A 16,349-nucleotide genomic window follows, 5' to 3' on the forward strand; every position below is an offset into this window, starting at 1 on the left:
ACACGACTGCAAGTTCATCTGGTTTTCAGGTTCACACTTCGTGTATATACCAGCTGCCTCCCAAACGTTTCCCAGCTGTTCATAGTGACAAATACGAATTCGCTGCGTAATAGCCCTTATCACCACCTGTGCTCTGCTGTTTCTTCCCAGGTGAACTTGGTGCCTTTCTCAGCACAGTTTCACTGCATTGGAACTTTTTGATTTTTCAGTGGTACTTTACATTTTAACCATGTAAATGAGATTTAGCTTAATATTTGCATTTCAGATCAAAATTATTAATGATTATGCTAAATGTGAACCCAATACACTGGATTCTTTTGTAGTTTTAGTGAAATACTACAAACTTTCCACATCAGTCCTTATCAATAAATAGCTATTTAACGCATCCCCTGGAATTAGAATCCTCATACTGAAGTCAGTAATAAAGTTGCATTTATCTCTTTAAAATAACGCTATTGATTGTTCCACAAGATGACAAAAATCATACACATCTTTGTTTTTTATTTAAACGTAGACAAAACGGGTAAATGTATTCAGAGTTTAATGTGCTCGGTGTCCTCAATAAGGTTACTGACATGTTTTATGTCCTTTCTTTCAGGACATATTTTGATAACATAGTCGCAATAGACTCTCTGCTTGAACACATAATGGTATGTGGCCTTGTTTTGTAAACGCTTTTGTTTGGCCTTCGATGCATGTCCAACACAGGTTGGGACGACGGACTGAAGCGTGTGTGATGTGTGCGCTGCTATCAGTGAGTGAGCAGTGGCCTGCAGGACCGGGTTGGTTGTTTCCTTTCGTCACTGTGCATCTTGGAGGGTTTGGAATAATGTTTTGAAAAATACCTCAGTGTTTCAGTACTTAGCGGTGAGTTTTGAAGACCTTTGGTTTCTTTTTATGGCCTTTAGAACACCTTTGCGTGTAGGTGGTATTGGGAATCCCCACCCAAGTCTTGCCCACATGGTAGTTCCCTTGAGTCAGTTTCAGCCTGACTTCCTCCCGTCTCCGAGAAGGCCAAAGGGCATGAGGGGCCAAAGGCCACCCAAAATGGGGTTCTATCCACGTCTCCCTGCCTGGCCGCTCCGGTGCTTTGGCAAGACTTCGCTGCAGCAGTGGCTTCTGGCAGTCAGAGTGACATGTGCTGTCCCCCATGGGTGACCACTTACACCTGTTGTGTATTTTCATGAATGGTCTTTCTCCTTTTTGCTTTCCTGGTTGTCTGCAAATATATGGCAGTCCTGTCCAGTAAGGAGTTGCCTCGTGTCCAGATTTCATGGTGTCTGTTCTCTGGCCTCTTTCTCTCCGATCTCAGAGCCATAGAGTGTGGGGTGTTGCAGGGTCAGTGTCCCGGGAGACAGAAGGTGACTGAGGGTGACCGGAGTGACATCAGGTCTTGTTACTTTCGGCACATTTCTTCAATAATCAGTCACATGGATAGTGCTTTGTAGACAAGAAGAAGAATGCTTCCCTGCACTGTAAAAGACAACTTGTTTCATTATGACAAGACTCAAGAAGTTTTAAAGAAGTGAAAAGTATTTAGAAGAATGTGGAAATATGAGGGCGTAATGTAGAGTGACAGAGCTCATACTAGGAATACAAGAAACCCTTATTGACTAGTCCTCATATTATTAATGTCTTGAAAACTTTTTTAGTGAGGTGGAATTCAGAGCACACTCCTCATCCAGTGGAAGTGGTCAGTGGGGGGTCTGGGGCAGAAGCGAGGAACAGCCCACTGCTCGGTGGAACGGGCGAGTCGTTTGTCCCTTCCAGGGTTGACACAAGTCAGCTGTGGAAGCATGCGGCCTAATTGGGAGACAGATCTGTGGCTCTCCTTCCAGTTTCTGTTATGGCATTGGTCCCTTCAGGTTTTCATTTGTCCATTTCTGCTAAGACATATCTTGGGCATCTGTTACATTCCCATCCAGGTGGCAGCTGGAGTTCTGAGGTGGTGAACCTTTTCCTGTCCTGCCCTCGGGCTGGTTGTCCGGGGGGTGGTGGGAGGGGGGAGGACAGACAGACGCTGATGAAGTCGCACCATCAGGTGTGGCCCCAGGAGGGCGGGGAAGGAAGGAGCAGAGTGCAGTGGCGGGAAGGGTGAGACCGAGTCCAGGGAGCCCAGGGAGCCGCACCAAGGTCCTGGGGGCGTGGGGAGCGGTGCACTCCAGGGAGGAGGGGTGGAGTGCCGCCGGAGACCCACGCCCAGGCCTGTGGGCAGCGGGACTGTGAGCTAGAGGGACGAAAGCAGGTTTGTGTTTGAAAAGATAGCCCGGGGTGGAGGATATCCTGGGGGCGAGGCGGTAGGTTTGTTTGAAAGGCCCTGTGGCAGTACAGATGAGGTCGTGTGCTTCTTGTAGATCGAGGCTGGGTGCTCTTTACCTGGCTGGCTTAGCAGCTGCTCTAGTCCGGTGTTTTCCAGTGAGGGAGGGGTGGCACGTTGGGCAGAATACCCCTTCTTGCACGGGATTGGCCTGAGCACTGCAGACGCCCAGCCCCTCTAACCTGTGAGCTCTGAATGCCGGGAGCAGCCCGCCACCACCTGGTCCCCGTGGAACAGAGAGGCCCCCACTGCTCCACAGGCCCTGTGGCCAGGCGGCTGTGCTGAGTCCATTTTTATAAATGGCTGCATGCTTTACACAGCGCTCTGGGCGGTGCTGGTGACCCTCCCCCTCTGCCGCTCGCTGAGTGACGCCTCTCTCTCAGACACAGACTTGCCTTGAGCTGGTTCAGGTTCCTGTATGTTATCAGTACGTCTCTAGGGCTTCTTCGTTAACTCCTTTGCGGCTGTGGGTGTTGTTCAGTTCCGGGCAGAGAAAGGTGAGTGCGCTGTCAGGCGCTCCCAGCAGGGCCTTTCTTTGCCGCCTGTAATTGCTTTTCCATGTACTTTTCAGCATTTTCAGTAACAGTTTCACCAAAGAGTAAAGTTTTCACCTCTTCAAGGATATATGCTCTCCTTTCTTCCTCACCTAATCATGAGTTAATAAGCACAGTGACACGTCTTCGTCTTGCTTTAACTTTGATGGGATGATTCTGATACTTTACCATTTTCCGTGAGGTTGGCTGTTGTTTTCAGGAACATCATCAGGAGACATACTCTTCTATTCCATTTTGCTAAAAGTTTTTATCATGAATGATTGTTGAATTGTGTTACATAAATTTTTGACAAAGATAATTTTGTGACTTTTGTTTTTCCTTTCGCGATTTATAATTATAATAATAGGCTTAATGATACTGAACAGTTCTAAAGTATAACTTTAAAATATTGTAATTTAATTTATTCCTACATTTGATTTTGTTGCTATTTTTATTTATGATTTTTCTTTTGTTTCCAAGGAAAATTGGTCTGTGATTTTCCTTTTTATAATATCTTTGCTGATTTCTAATATCTTTGACATAAGGGTTGCAAAAATAACTGGAGAAGTTTTATTCTTAAAAGTGTAAATTGGGTAAGAATTTATTTATTAAAAATTCTTTAAATATTTTATACTTGGAATCACTTGGGCTCTATGACTTTTATGTATATCATTTTTTGACAACTTTCTAGTTGCCTTTTGAGTGCACCTATCCCAACTTTTCAACTCCCAAGTTTCTTTCTTTTTTTCTAAGAAATTGTTCATTTCACCCAGCTTTTATAATTATTAGCGTGACCATGTGACAGAGTGTCAACCAACTGCCATGACCCTGGGCACCAGGGATGCAGCTCGCTGCAGATGACCTAGCAGCCCTCAGCAGTGCAGGGCCATCATTACTGTTTAGTGATCCGGGTCTCGGGCTTAGCCAGACAGGTGGGCGGTTCTTCCCTTCCTGCCAGCAGCGCAGCCCCGCCCTTTCTTCAGAGCCCTCTGCCTGTGTCCTCCCACGGTCCTCAGTGACAGGTCTCAGGTTGTGGAGGTCCTATGTGCTCCCACCTCAGGGCGGGCACACTTTCTGTCAAGGGCCGATAGGCTTCACGGGCCACATCCATCACAGCGGCCCCCAGCAGTGCCCAAAGGAACAAGCACAGCAGTGTCCCCCGAACCTTCACTTCCGAAAGCAGGCAGTGGCCGGAGGTGGCCTGTGGGCTTCAGCTGACCTTCGCTCTGGGCCGCGTTCTTGGCCTGTGGAGCACTGTGCGGGGAAGTAGCCATCTCTGCTGTCACGGAGCTCGCGGGCTAATGGGGGAGACGAGGCGGCTGGAACTTGTGATGCTCGCAGTGCTAGCCTGTTCAGTCCCTGGCCGCTGAGGCCCAACGGGGCTGGCAGAGCAAGTGAGCGAGCGAGAGCAGCAGAGAGTGATGACAGTGACCTGGAGCGTGAGGGGGTTCCAGGGTCCAGCTGGGCACCTGGCTGCTCTGGCTTCCTTTTGATTGGTCCATCAGCTGGCTTTGTACGAGACGACCCATTGTCCTTGGACCACAAGGCGGCTCCTGTCTTTCCGGAGTGAGCTTGGGGACACCTGTTATTCTCCTTTTTCTCTAAGGAGGAGTTTCATGTCAGCTGGCAGGCGAGGCGGCCAGAATTCTCAGTATAAGTTAACTCAGCGCTCGCTGCCTGCTGCAGGCCCGCCCAGCGGGGCACAGCGGCCGGTCAGGCCTTAGGGAAGTGCTTGTGGAATGCAGTTGATAGAAGGTGATGAAGTGAACCTTCTATTTCATCCAGAAATAGAAGAGTGTATTTGCCAGCACAGCCTAGGCCTCTGAGATGGCTGGGTCGAGTTCAGATACCCGGGCCCCTGGCTACTAGCCACGTGAGGGCCTCCGTCCCCCTGAGCCGCGCGCAGTGGGAGCAGAAGCGGTTCCCGACCGCGTGTTGTTCCTGGGAGGGTCCAGCGACTGCGCTCCGGGTGCGTGCGGAGTGCCTGGGGCTCACTGACCGCCCCGTGACCGCTGCCCACTGTTCTCGGTGCTGCGAATAAGATGCAGCTAGTGTAGCCGGGACACGGCGTGTCCCGTCAGGGGCTGCATTCCACGTTGTTCACACCTGGTGTGTCACCAACCCCAGCCGGTCAGAACGCAGCTCCCTTGGAGCGGACAGAGGCTCAGCCCGTGGCGTGGAGCGGGGAGAGGGGCCCCGGGTGGCACAGAGACTTGTAGGGGTCAGAGCACTGGACGCTTTCCTCCCTGTACTGAAGGGTCTTACTGCAGTTCATCTGTGAACTACCCAGGTGTAAGCTGCACAGGGCCACTTAGACGTGGGTGTTTTCCAGTAAACACCTGTGCTGTTTCCAGTCTGTGGCTGGGAGTCAGTCTGCAGACTGGCAAGGGCAGCCATTGGTCTGAGCCATTGACAATAGCGATTTCCCACCTTTTCAATCTCGTGTTGCTCAGAAACTAACTGGTGACTAAAGTTCTGCCGATCTGACAAAAACTAGGAATAATTTTGATTCATTCACACCAGACAGCTGTTGCTGTGTTGGCTGTCATTTTTTATTTGACAGTCTCAGGAAAGAGGTCCATGGCCCTAACTAAATAGTCAGGCACTGCGTGCTTTAAAGTTATGGCGTGCCGGTTGAAAATGGCTGGTATGTCGGGGACTTGAGCATCTGCGGCTTTCGGAACCAGTCCCCTGTGGATGGATACCAAGAGACAGCTGGTGTGCTTATGTTCTGAGGAGTCAAAAGTTATACGTGGATTTTCAACTGGGGTGAGGGTCGGCTCAGGGGTGAGCTGTAGGTCAGTGTCCAGCATGTGGCGGAGAGGCCAGCAGCCATCTGTCCGGCCAGGTTGGGGTCTGCCTGTGTTGGCCCGCAGTGGTGACCATGGATTTTATGTTTTATGTGTACATGCCTTGATTTCGTCAGCTCCCGTGCTGATTCCCCACCCGATGAGAGTATAGGAAAGCTGAAATCAGTATTCACGTGTGATGACGTTTACCTGGACACTCTTTGAGTTTCTCATTGGCTTGTCTTGCTTTATTGTTTGTCTTCAGATATATGCAAAAAACCTGGTGAATGCAGACCGCTGTGCACTTTTCCAGGTGGACCATAAGAACAAGGAGCTGTATTCGGACCTTTTTGATATTGGGGAGGAGAAGGAAGGAAAACCCGTCTTCAAGAAGACCAAAGAGATCAGGTACAGCCAGGCATGGCCTGTCCGTGTGCTGTGCGTGCGGCTGCACAGGTGTCCTGTCACCCACTGTTCTGTGCCTTTCGCAGGTGCGCTGACAGTGCTTGTCATACTGTGATATCATTCCCACCAGGACCCGCCTCCTGAAGGTAGTGCTTCTGGGAATGACATTGCAGTGCCAGCGAAACCGCGCCTAGGAAGCTTTAGCGTCACTCCTGGAAATGCCGTCTTCCGGAGGCGGTCCTTTTGGAAATCATGTTGGAAAAACTTACTAGTGCTCCCAGGTAGGTAAAGGTGTGCCCCACCTGGATGGGGTCTGTAGGTCTTCCTGTGTCCAGGAGCAGGGTGTGTCTAAACCACCGGGTGCCCACCGCTCCCCAGCCACTGGGGCTGTCTCAACGTCCAGACCACGGTGGGGCCTGGCCTGCGGTGTCGGATGACGTTTACACCTGCTGCTTTGACGGAGCAGTCGGTTCGGTGTGTCACTTGACGCGCCTCCTTCATTCTGTAAGTGGCAGCCTTTGTCACTTACAGATGAACAGCATGTCACAGTCTGAACACCTGCAAGGAGCACTGTCACGGAACTTTAGAGAATCGAGCTTAACATTCAGAAACTGACCTTTTTTAGACGTTTGCTTCTTTTCCCCTTTACATGTCTTGTTTAACTACTTTCCACATAACACTCTGCAGGGTTGTCCAGCCTGTGGCGTGTGGGCCGTGCGTGGCCCAGGATGGCCGTGAATGCGGCCCAACACAAAATTGTGAATTTACTTAAAACATGATGAGATTTTGGTGTGATTACAGTGCATTTAATGTGTGGCCCAAGACAACTCTTCTTCCAGGGCGGTCCTGAGACGCCATAAGCTTGGACACGCCTGCTCTAGAGTGCCTTGGTCACTCCTCCACCCTGGGAAAGCACTGTTCCCTGTTCATGAAGGACCGCTGTCCACTTGGGCCGTCTGTCAGGGGAGGGGACTAGCCAGGTGTGACGGGACCGTGGGGTCTGGCAGGTGCCTTACCACTGCCCCCCACCGGCACATCCTGTTCTGGTCCTGGGGGGTCTGTCCTGTGCCCCACACTCACAGAACGCTGGCCTCCAGGCACGAGCTTGTCATTGTTACATTTTGTTTCTCAGCGTTCTGGTCGGTCTGTGTTTAGACCTCAGTCTGGGAATGGTCACTTCTGCTACACCAGGGGTCCCGTGCTCCCTCGAAGTGCGGCAGGCGGGCAGCAGTGAGGGGTCGTGGTTGTGGGAACCCTGGCAGCTAACCTGGGCCCTGCCACGGATGGTGGCCCGCCACCTAGGGTGGGGAGCAAAGTCTCAATCAGGCTCTCAATCAGGCTGCCCAGCACAGGTCTCTGGCGTGCACTCGCGGCAGCCGGCTTGGCTGGGCCACGTAGTTCACGCCGGGGCAGGGCGCTGTGTGCGGCAGTGGGCTCCCTTCAGGTGTCTTCAGTGTCGTCCTTACAGGGGAGCCTCGTCTCAATCACGATGACCTCCTGTTATGTTCAAAGTGTAATGTTATGGAAGTTATTTTGCAGGCATTGAAGTATGTGGATGGTGTGGATTATAGACACCTTTGTTAACTGAATTTCGAAATGAGTGGGTGACTGATAATACTGTAATCAGAAAACTGTGTGAAAGAACGTACTTGTAATAGAAAATGTTGATATTAAACATCAAAACATAATTGTCTTTAGATAACGCTTGTTTTGACTGCTTTTCCACTGAACAAATTAGAGAAATAAAAACACTAGGAGTTTCAAGTTGGGTGGTTGGTATACACTGCCTGTGTTGCAGGTGCCTTCAAATTCCAGCCCTGCCTCACATCTCACGATCAGACATCCCCAGGGTCTCGGTTTTAGATGTGGTGGGAAGTCCACTGTCAGAAACCTGCATTGTGTTTCTTCTGTCATCAGTATTTCAGGAATTTTAGCAATTTTAGCAAATTACTGAACCCACACAGGCCTCAGTTCCCACCACAGAATTAACTGAGAGAATTTATGTCGAAGTGCATTGTGAATCAGAAGGCATTTTGCCAATATAAAGGACTGTTATTGATCAGTGCGGGAGAATCTAATTAACTCTTCAGTTTCAGTTTGTGATTCAGTATAAGTTCATATTTTGAATTACATCTTAAATCAAGGTTCCTCAGTGATTACTCTGCAATGTTTTTCTGCTTTTGTGTGCTTTGTAATAATAGGATGACTTAGATGCGTAAATGTAAAGCTAACACAAGCGCTTCAAGCACAGCAGTGCCCTCCCGCTCACTGTGGGCGGCAGCAGGCGTTTCAGACTGTGTCACACACCTGTGTGCTCACGCTCCTGCCCTGTCTTCCATGTGCGCAGGTTTTCCATCGAGAAGGGCATTGCCGGGCAGGTCGCGAGGACGGGGGAGGTGCTGAACATCCCAGACGCCTACGCGGACCCACGCTTCAACAGGTACGCAGCTGCCTCTGCCTCTCGTCCTACGGGGTGGGGCCTACCTTTGCTCGTTTGTCAGCTCTGGAGGGACTGGAGCGAGTGACTCGGTCACTGAGCCTGTTTCCCCATTTTAAATTGGGTACAGTGAAGCTTCTTTAGTAGTTCTGTTCTCACTTTCAAGATGTGAGGACATATTCATAACATGCCTGTCAGCGACACCTGACGACACACCCAGTAGGAACCGGACACACTGCAGCTTCATCGGGTGTTGTTGGAGTCACAGAGATGTGGTCCTGTTCTGAGTTTCTCTGGAGGACCAGAAGCCAAATTGTGCAAATGGAATTTTAATAAGTCTCTAGCAGTTGAGTCTTAAGATTGATGCCATGATTATTCAGGAGTAGTAGTTCAGATATTTTGTCCAGAGCGTTCAGATAAATCAAACACTCAGTTTATTTTAAGAGACACTGAAATAAAATAAATAATAGGATGTTTTATCAGGTGTTTGATAATGTCAAATATACACAACCTGTATTTAAGCACAGATATCTCCTACTTATATGTTTAATGGTAAAGAGTATGCCAAAGATCTTAATTTTTTAAAAAGAAACCTAAGCTTATTTTAGTGCTTAAATACTGAAAATACTTTTATATCCTTTGATAAAACTTTTATATAAAAATGTAGAGTTTAACTATTGAAAACATGAAAGGCGAGGAACAGATTGTGAGAAAATATTTATGAAACATAAGTCTGACAAAATACTTGTACCCAGAATATATAAATAACGTTTCCAACCTAATAATAAGTTAACCCAATTTGAGATAAATGGGACACAAGATTTCACCAGATACTTCCCAGAAGAAGAGACACAAACGGCCATCAAACACGGGGCCGCACACTCAGCGTGGGGCACGTGAAAGTAACCGACAGTGGGGCCCGCTGCTCACCAGCTCCAGGGGCTGCAGTTCTGAAAGGTGGCCGTGAGCAGGGGCTGGCCAGGAAGCGGAGGCCCGGGGGGCCCGGGCTTGGCTGATGGGAGCGGGTGGTGGCACAGCTGCGTGGAGAGCAGTTTCCTGCTTTCTTGTAATGTTGAGCATTACTGGACCCAGCTCCTCTGCTGGGTACCATGTTGTGCTGTGTATCACATGTACGTTTTGCCCAAACTTCGGAGGGGAAAATGCGGACACACTTTATACAGGGGTATAATGATTACATGCTATGGGCATAGTATCCTGTGTACCATGCACACAAAAACGTGGGTGCGCATCATATGTAACACAATGTGGTATCTCGCCGAGAACAGTGACAGCATTGTGAACACGCCCCACTCAGATGTATCTGTAAGTCACGTGTATGGCTCTTTCTGAGTCACAACACCCATCACCTGGTGAGTGGACACATAAGATGCGATGTCTCCACACCCTGGAGTGGTGCTCGGCAGTCACGGGGCCTGACCACTCTGCGCGCACCGCCTGGCTGGGCGGTGCTCAGAAGCCGAGGGGCCGCACAGCCCAGCGGGCTCGCCTGACCCGCTGCCTGCGGTCTCCTGGCCACCTCTGGGCGGAGTACCTCCTCTGAATCAGTCAGCCTGCCTTTCCTGTCAGGAATCGGGTAGTGAGTGCTCCTGGCGTGGGAGGTCACGGCGCCTCTGGTGAGGGCCGCTGGCAGTCCATTGAGCGGTGACATGGCTGTGTCCTAGGAAAGCTCTGCCTCAGGGCAGGAGGGGCTGGTGCTGGCCCAGCCCTGCACCCATTCATGTCTGCCGAGCACGCTCCGTCCCTCCGAACCGTGAGCGAGGTCGAAGGGTCACGCTCTTTCACCAACTTGCTGTGTTTTTCTCTGGATTGGCGGTTTGAGTTTTCTTCATGATGCTGCATACTTAAAACCAGTCAGGAAGCCAAAGGCTTCCTGGATACCATTCTGAAAAAACTCCTGAAAACAAAAGAACAAATTGCTTAGAAAAATTTGGGGAAGGTTTTAATAAAGCACTTTCAGATGCCACATGGCCCTTGAATTTAGAAGGTAACAGTTCCATCCCAGTTAGTTGTGACAGAAGTGTGAGAATTGCAAAACTGATGAGACGCAGGATAGAATGCGTCATTTACCATCTGTCTCTTGTTTGTTTCCTTTGTGCTGCTGTGCGCGCCCCCCCCGCCCAGAGAAGTGGACTTGTACACGGGCTACACCACCCGGAACATCCTGTGCATGCCCATCGTGAGCCGCGGCAGCGTGATCGGCGTGGTGCAGATGGTGAACAAAGTCAGCGGCAGTGCCTTCTCCAAAACGGATGAGAACAACTTCAAGATGTTCGCTGTCTTCTGCGCGTTAGCCTTACACTGTGCCAACGTAAGGGAGGAGTTGTAAACACGTGTCTCACCACTCAGTGTTAATGGTAAAACCCTTCCAGTCAAGTAGTGTAGGGCCTTTTCCATGTAAGTTTCTTTTATAAACCAAAAGCAGTGATTCCTGGTGGCTCGTATTTTAGGGGAAGCCTTAAAATGCCTTAGAAGAAAACAATCTAGTGTTCGCATTTATTTCAAGGTGTGAATTTATTTTAAAAAATGAAGTTAAATAAATTGTTCAGGCATCAGGTTTGCATTTCACAAGACCTGCTAAAATGAACAAGGAAATTGCTCCCCGGCCCCTCACTGCCTGTGATGCACACGGTGTGTGCGGCTCTCGTGCCAAGGAGTGAGGCTGGTGCTGAACTCCGACCAGGAAGGTGCTCAGAGGAACAGGGCCGCAGCTGCCCAGCTGCTCTGTCAGGGGCTTCTGGGCGTCACCTAGGAGTCCCCACGGCAGTCTCGCCTGTTTACTGAATGACGGAATGGGCTGCTGTTTATGAACTCTCACTTTGAAGGAGTTGAGTTTATCTTCTTTCTTTTACATTTTAGTCTTTTTAAATGACTTGAGCATTTAGTATGCTATAAACTCTAGTGATCCTTCAGTGATACTACTGGAATTTTGAAGTTGGGGAAACTTTTATTAACCTTTTTATAAAGCTCAATCAGTATAAATGGGAGTTACCACCTTAGCAGTTAGAGAAATTGCTTGCCTTCTTGGGAAATAGAACGAGTTTTGCAGGATTAACATGATAACTAATGGAAACAGCCTAAGGACGGCGAGGAACAGAAATGGGGAAAAAGAGTATGTCAGCGACTGGAGACAGCGGTTTGCAGCTCGACAGGTGCGGTTTTGTGAGCACACATTTTGTCGTTTTTGGTGGCACCGGGGGCCTCTACTGGGGACAGTCACTGCTGCTTGGCTTCCTGGAAAAAACAGATGCACTTTTCAGATATCTTTTTGTTTCAAACATTTCCTGTGTCTCTCTCATTAATAAAGATGGTGACAGCGTATATTTGTTTAGCTTAAAAGTTGCAGAGAATATAATTTCCAATATATTTGGAATATTGATTTTTATCACCGTTTAAGTGAATTTAATGGAATGTGAGTATTGTAGCAACTTGATACCTGTACAGTCCATTTAAAAAAAAACAATGAGAAGCTCTTACGATTGGACAAGTTAGCATCTCTGTGGACATGTATTCCTATTATCCTACAAAAGTTCATTCTGATATAATTATGCTTTAAACATTTTAATAATTACCATAAGATAACACTCTCAAACAGACATTTACAGTGAGTGTGAAAGATGGGGGTCGTCGCAGTGTGGTGTACATGTCACACTAGCGTGCCGTGTGAGCTTCATCGGCACGTGATGGAAACAGCCACACTAGGAGGCGTCCCAAAGAACCGTCGAATGTAAGAGCACAAGTCACTGGAACCTGCTCTTCCCTAAGGAGCTGGCTGTGGCGTGACCCAGGCACAGGCCATCACTTCGATCCTGCACATGGAAGAGCTTCCTGCCTGCAGCTGGCTGTTCTTGAGTCAGACCAGTGGGTTGGTCCTGGGAACGCAGGTGTTGCTGCTCCTGAGCAGGTTGTCGTGTCCTAGACGGGAGCACGTCTCCTATGTGCGGATCGCTCCTAGTCCCGATCGTGGTCCCGGAGCAGCCCTTTCACCGTCATTCAGCTCAGTGGGCTTGTTCGGTTAAGAGGCTCGTTCAAGAGGCTGGCATGTGGCCCTAGAAACACTCACTGCATCTTTGTTGGTCTGCATTCACCTGTGATTCTATGCGGTTTCACCCCTTCTATTGGATAAAGGGGGTGCCGGGGTTTCTGATCAACCTCTCCACTTCATTTTTAACAAATAACAGATGGTATGTCGATGGAAAGATAACCATTTAAAAAGACGGAGAGTGTTTTAAAACCATCAATTAATTTTCTCATATGTATTATAATCTGAAAGAAACAATTAGGGGCAATTCAGAAAGCCAGCAGGAAGAAGGATAGCATCTGCTGTATATTTTTGCCCAGAAAGAGGACTCCTCAAGAGCAGGTGATTTGGATCAGAAGACACTTATCGCTAAAGGAACGTGGACAAAATCGTTATGAGGATGAAAGCAATCGACTAGGATGAGTTTAATAAATGGTTCCACCTGTAGTCATTCCTGAGCTCAGCAACCAAGTATTGAGTCTCTTTTCTGCACCAGGCAGTGAGCAAACGGTGACCACTGTGAGTTCTGACCCTCACTCTGGGGCGGGCATTGCTCTAAACTCAGTCTCACTGTGGCCTCGAGTGAGGTTCTCATCATTCCCACTGAGAAAATGGACCTGTAGAGCTCAGTTTGCCCAAGTCCACAGAGTGAGTGACATTAACATGGAAAAGAAAGCAATTGCTTTTCCAAATAAACGCATGTCCTAAAGAGAGCACTCTGGAAACAGACATTTGCAAGTTGTCTCATTGTTTTGAACCTGTTTGATAGTACAGTGGCTGGCAAAAGTAGTTTACCATTGTTCCTATGGAAAAGTACTACAATACTTAGTAAATAATAGTACAAGATTAAATTGTTTCGAATACTCCCAACTGTAAACCTACTTTTGCCCACTCCCATTTAAAAGGATTCAGCTGACCAGTTTTCAGTATTAACTGGTTGACATTAGTGAAAATAGAAATGTATCTTAATTTCCACCAAAATATTACCTGTTAGGGAACAGAACTATAAGTGGATGTTTACGAACAGCTAGGACCACCTCTCGTTCCGTTTGGTTCCGTGCACTTCCTGGCACAGCTTTCTCAATATTACAGCTGAACATCCGAGCACTGAAGTAAATTAAACTGAAGCAGACACAAATGTCACCATTTCACAAGGTATTAAACACTGATAATATACAGTTCTTTACAGTGTTTTTATTTTAAAATACGCAATTTTTCAGTAAAAACAAGAAGTCTCATTAAGTAAAACAAAAAATATATACTTTTGTAAGTGTCTGTTTTAGTGCATGTTTCCTACTGTAAATCGCACATTAGCACAGTGCGTGTGCCTGCAGTTGCTGAAGGAACGCACATTTATTGGGCGCGCATCTCCAAAACTCTTTGCCAACAAAGACTTCACAAGCAAACCTTTTAGAGACTCCTTGGACTAGAGGACTTTGAGGTCCCTAAGAATTAAATACTTTAAAAGAAGGCTGAAATTAATATGTTTTTATAAAACTTAATGAAAGGAGAGAAAAACAGCTTGCCTCCTGGCGCATCTGGTCTCCGTCCGCACCCGTCCAGGCTGCCCTAACAGAACACCCAGCTGGACAGGCTGCTGGTACCCTGCAGACCTGCGCTTCCCCAGGTCCCACAGCTGGGCATCCCTGAGTCAGGCTCGGCGCAGGGTCCCCAGCAGTCTCGCTGCCTGCCAGGCAGAGCGTCTGGTAAAGAGACACGTGCTACAGGGTTCTTTTAAAGCGGGTCAGCAGTTTGTATCCCATCGGCAGCGTGCAGGGAAATGGGTAGAAATGGACAGGAAAGGCGGCAGGAATAGCGGTTTTGATAGCAGTTCTGCCTCCACACTGAATGCCGAGCCTCAGTGACATGCGCTTTCTTCCCGGGGTCTGCTGCCCAGATGTACCACCGGATCCGCCACTCGGAGTGCATTTACCGGGTCACCATGGAGAAGCTGTCCTACCACAGCATCTGCACCTCGGAGGAGTGGCAGGGCCTCATGCGCTTCACGCTGCCCGGGCGGCTCTGCAAGGAGATTGAGCTGTGAGTGCCCCGAGTGCGCGGAGTCCGGGCGGCCGCCCTAACGGAGGAGGGACCTAGGGTTGGGGTCCTGGCGCCCTGTCCCTGTGTGTGTTCGCTGCGCTGGTTCCCCTTCCGAGGGCATTCCAAATATCAGGGCACAACTTGTCCAGGTCTTAAAAAACAAAAAAACTTAAAAGTGCAATTTTTAAGTGAACCCGAATGGTTGCTGTTTTACATTAGTCTTTTATACACTTTACACTATGTAATATCTAATATTTAAATGGCAGTGAATACCAGAGATCTAAAAATTTACACTTCCATATAAATCTAAATTTGCGAATTAAATTTGAGAAGTTAGTATTAATTCAGCTTTTGTGCTGTTTTCTAACCGTGCGAATACACGTAACTCCTGGTGGTAGGACCTGTGATAACCTGTGTACCCACTATAACTAAACGCCAACACTATTCAACCGCACAGAAGATTTTCAGAAGTGACCTGGGGCTGATAATGTATGCGTATTATCATTCCTCATAACGTTTTTGTACTTTTTCATTGCTCTGGTAGTAGCCACAACATCCTTTGTTAACAGATTGTTTCATAGAAAATTAAGTGATGGCAATTAAGCCACTGTTGAACTGAGCTGCTAAGGGAATATGCGGGATTTCCTTCACGTACAAGAGCGCGGTGGCCGGGATGGCTGGGCTCCCGAACTTTTCCAGTTTCTCTCCTGACGGACAGGAAGTCACATCGCTCTCCTTCCTGTTACTGTGTTCACGCTGACTGTGTTCAGGCACGAGCTGAGCCGCCTTTTCATTCCCTTTCAGGTTCCACTTCGACATCGGCCCTTTTGAAAACATGTGGCCTGGCATCTTTGTCTACATGATCCACCGCTCCTGTGGGACATCCTGGTAGGAGTGGCCTGCAGGCTCCCGTTTGAACTGGGGGGCAATGCGACCTCCTCCTCCCCTCCCTACACTCCTTGCTGCTTTCGTGCTCGATCACTAAGATGTGCCGTGTGGATGACTTTTTCTAAATACTTAAAGTCACAAAGGCTAACGCACTTGTCAGACCAAGCCACGGCCTTTTCCTTATTTCCCGGAGAGCCCAGCTGCCCCTCGGCTCCCAGCCACTAGTCAGCAGGTGACACAGTAGAGGCTGGACGCACTGAGGCCATTCCACTGAAGGGTGGGTCACCACTCAGCATCGTTGCTCGCCATGTTGACGTGTGATTGGGAGTAGGTGCGTACCGTCTGCGTCAGCAGACGTCGTGTTCCAGTTGGACTGGGTGAGGAGGAGGCGAGTCCTTCCATCCGAGGGCTGGCGCTGCAGCAGCAGCCAGTGCCTGCCCTTCCCGCCTGCCCTGGCGGTGCTCGGGGGCGGTTTTCTCCTTCCTTTGCCCTTCAGTCCTTAGGTGGTTAACAGGGCCCTCCGTTTCTCTAGGAGGAAAGTTTATTTTCCTGCCGACGTCTGCATTCTCTTTCACGTCTGTCGGTGACTTGTACCAGTCACTGTTTAAAGGCTGCGTGCGGAGTAACTGGCTTCAGTGAGGTCTTAGGTGGCCCTCGAAGGGCCGGCTATTTGGATCACTCAGAATGACATGCCTTGGAGTTCAAGGACATTTGAACATTTCCAGTGGGGGCCCTGGCTGGTGTAGCTCAGTCGGTTGAGCACGGGCCTGCGAACCAAAGGATCGCGGTTCAATGCCCAGTCAGGGTACATGCCTGGGTTGCAGGCCAGTTCCCAGCAGGGGACACATGAGAGGCAACCATACATTGATGTTTCTCTCCTTCTCTCCTTCCCTTCCCCTCT

The 16,349-nt window shown here is 48.9% G+C and overlaps 1 protein-coding gene across 2 annotated transcripts in view; it reads left to right on the forward strand.

Annotated features, from left to right (window-relative positions):
- Positions 1–16,349, forward strand: part of PDE10A (phosphodiesterase 10A) — a 335,996-nt gene that overhangs the window by 296,219 nt on the left and 23,428 nt on the right. For both annotated transcript variants that reach the window (XM_053668737.1, XM_037126093.2), the window contains 6 exons: positions 599–650; positions 5,905–6,047; positions 8,392–8,484; positions 10,624–10,810; positions 14,418–14,560; positions 15,365–15,448. In XM_053668737.1, coding sequence (XP_053524712.1) covers positions 599–650; positions 5,905–6,047; positions 8,392–8,484; positions 10,624–10,810; positions 14,418–14,560; positions 15,365–15,448 — 702 coding nt within the window. The remainder of the gene's footprint in view (positions 1–598; positions 651–5,904; positions 6,048–8,391; positions 8,485–10,623; positions 10,811–14,417; positions 14,561–15,364; positions 15,449–16,349) is intronic.

Source organism: Artibeus jamaicensis, unplaced genomic scaffold (genome assembly GCF_021234435.1).
Source record: "Artibeus jamaicensis isolate MK-2021 breed Jamaican fruit bat unplaced genomic scaffold, CSHL_Jam_final contig_497, whole genome shotgun sequence".
Lineage (NCBI taxonomy): Eukaryota > Metazoa > Chordata > Mammalia > Chiroptera > Phyllostomidae > Artibeus > Artibeus jamaicensis.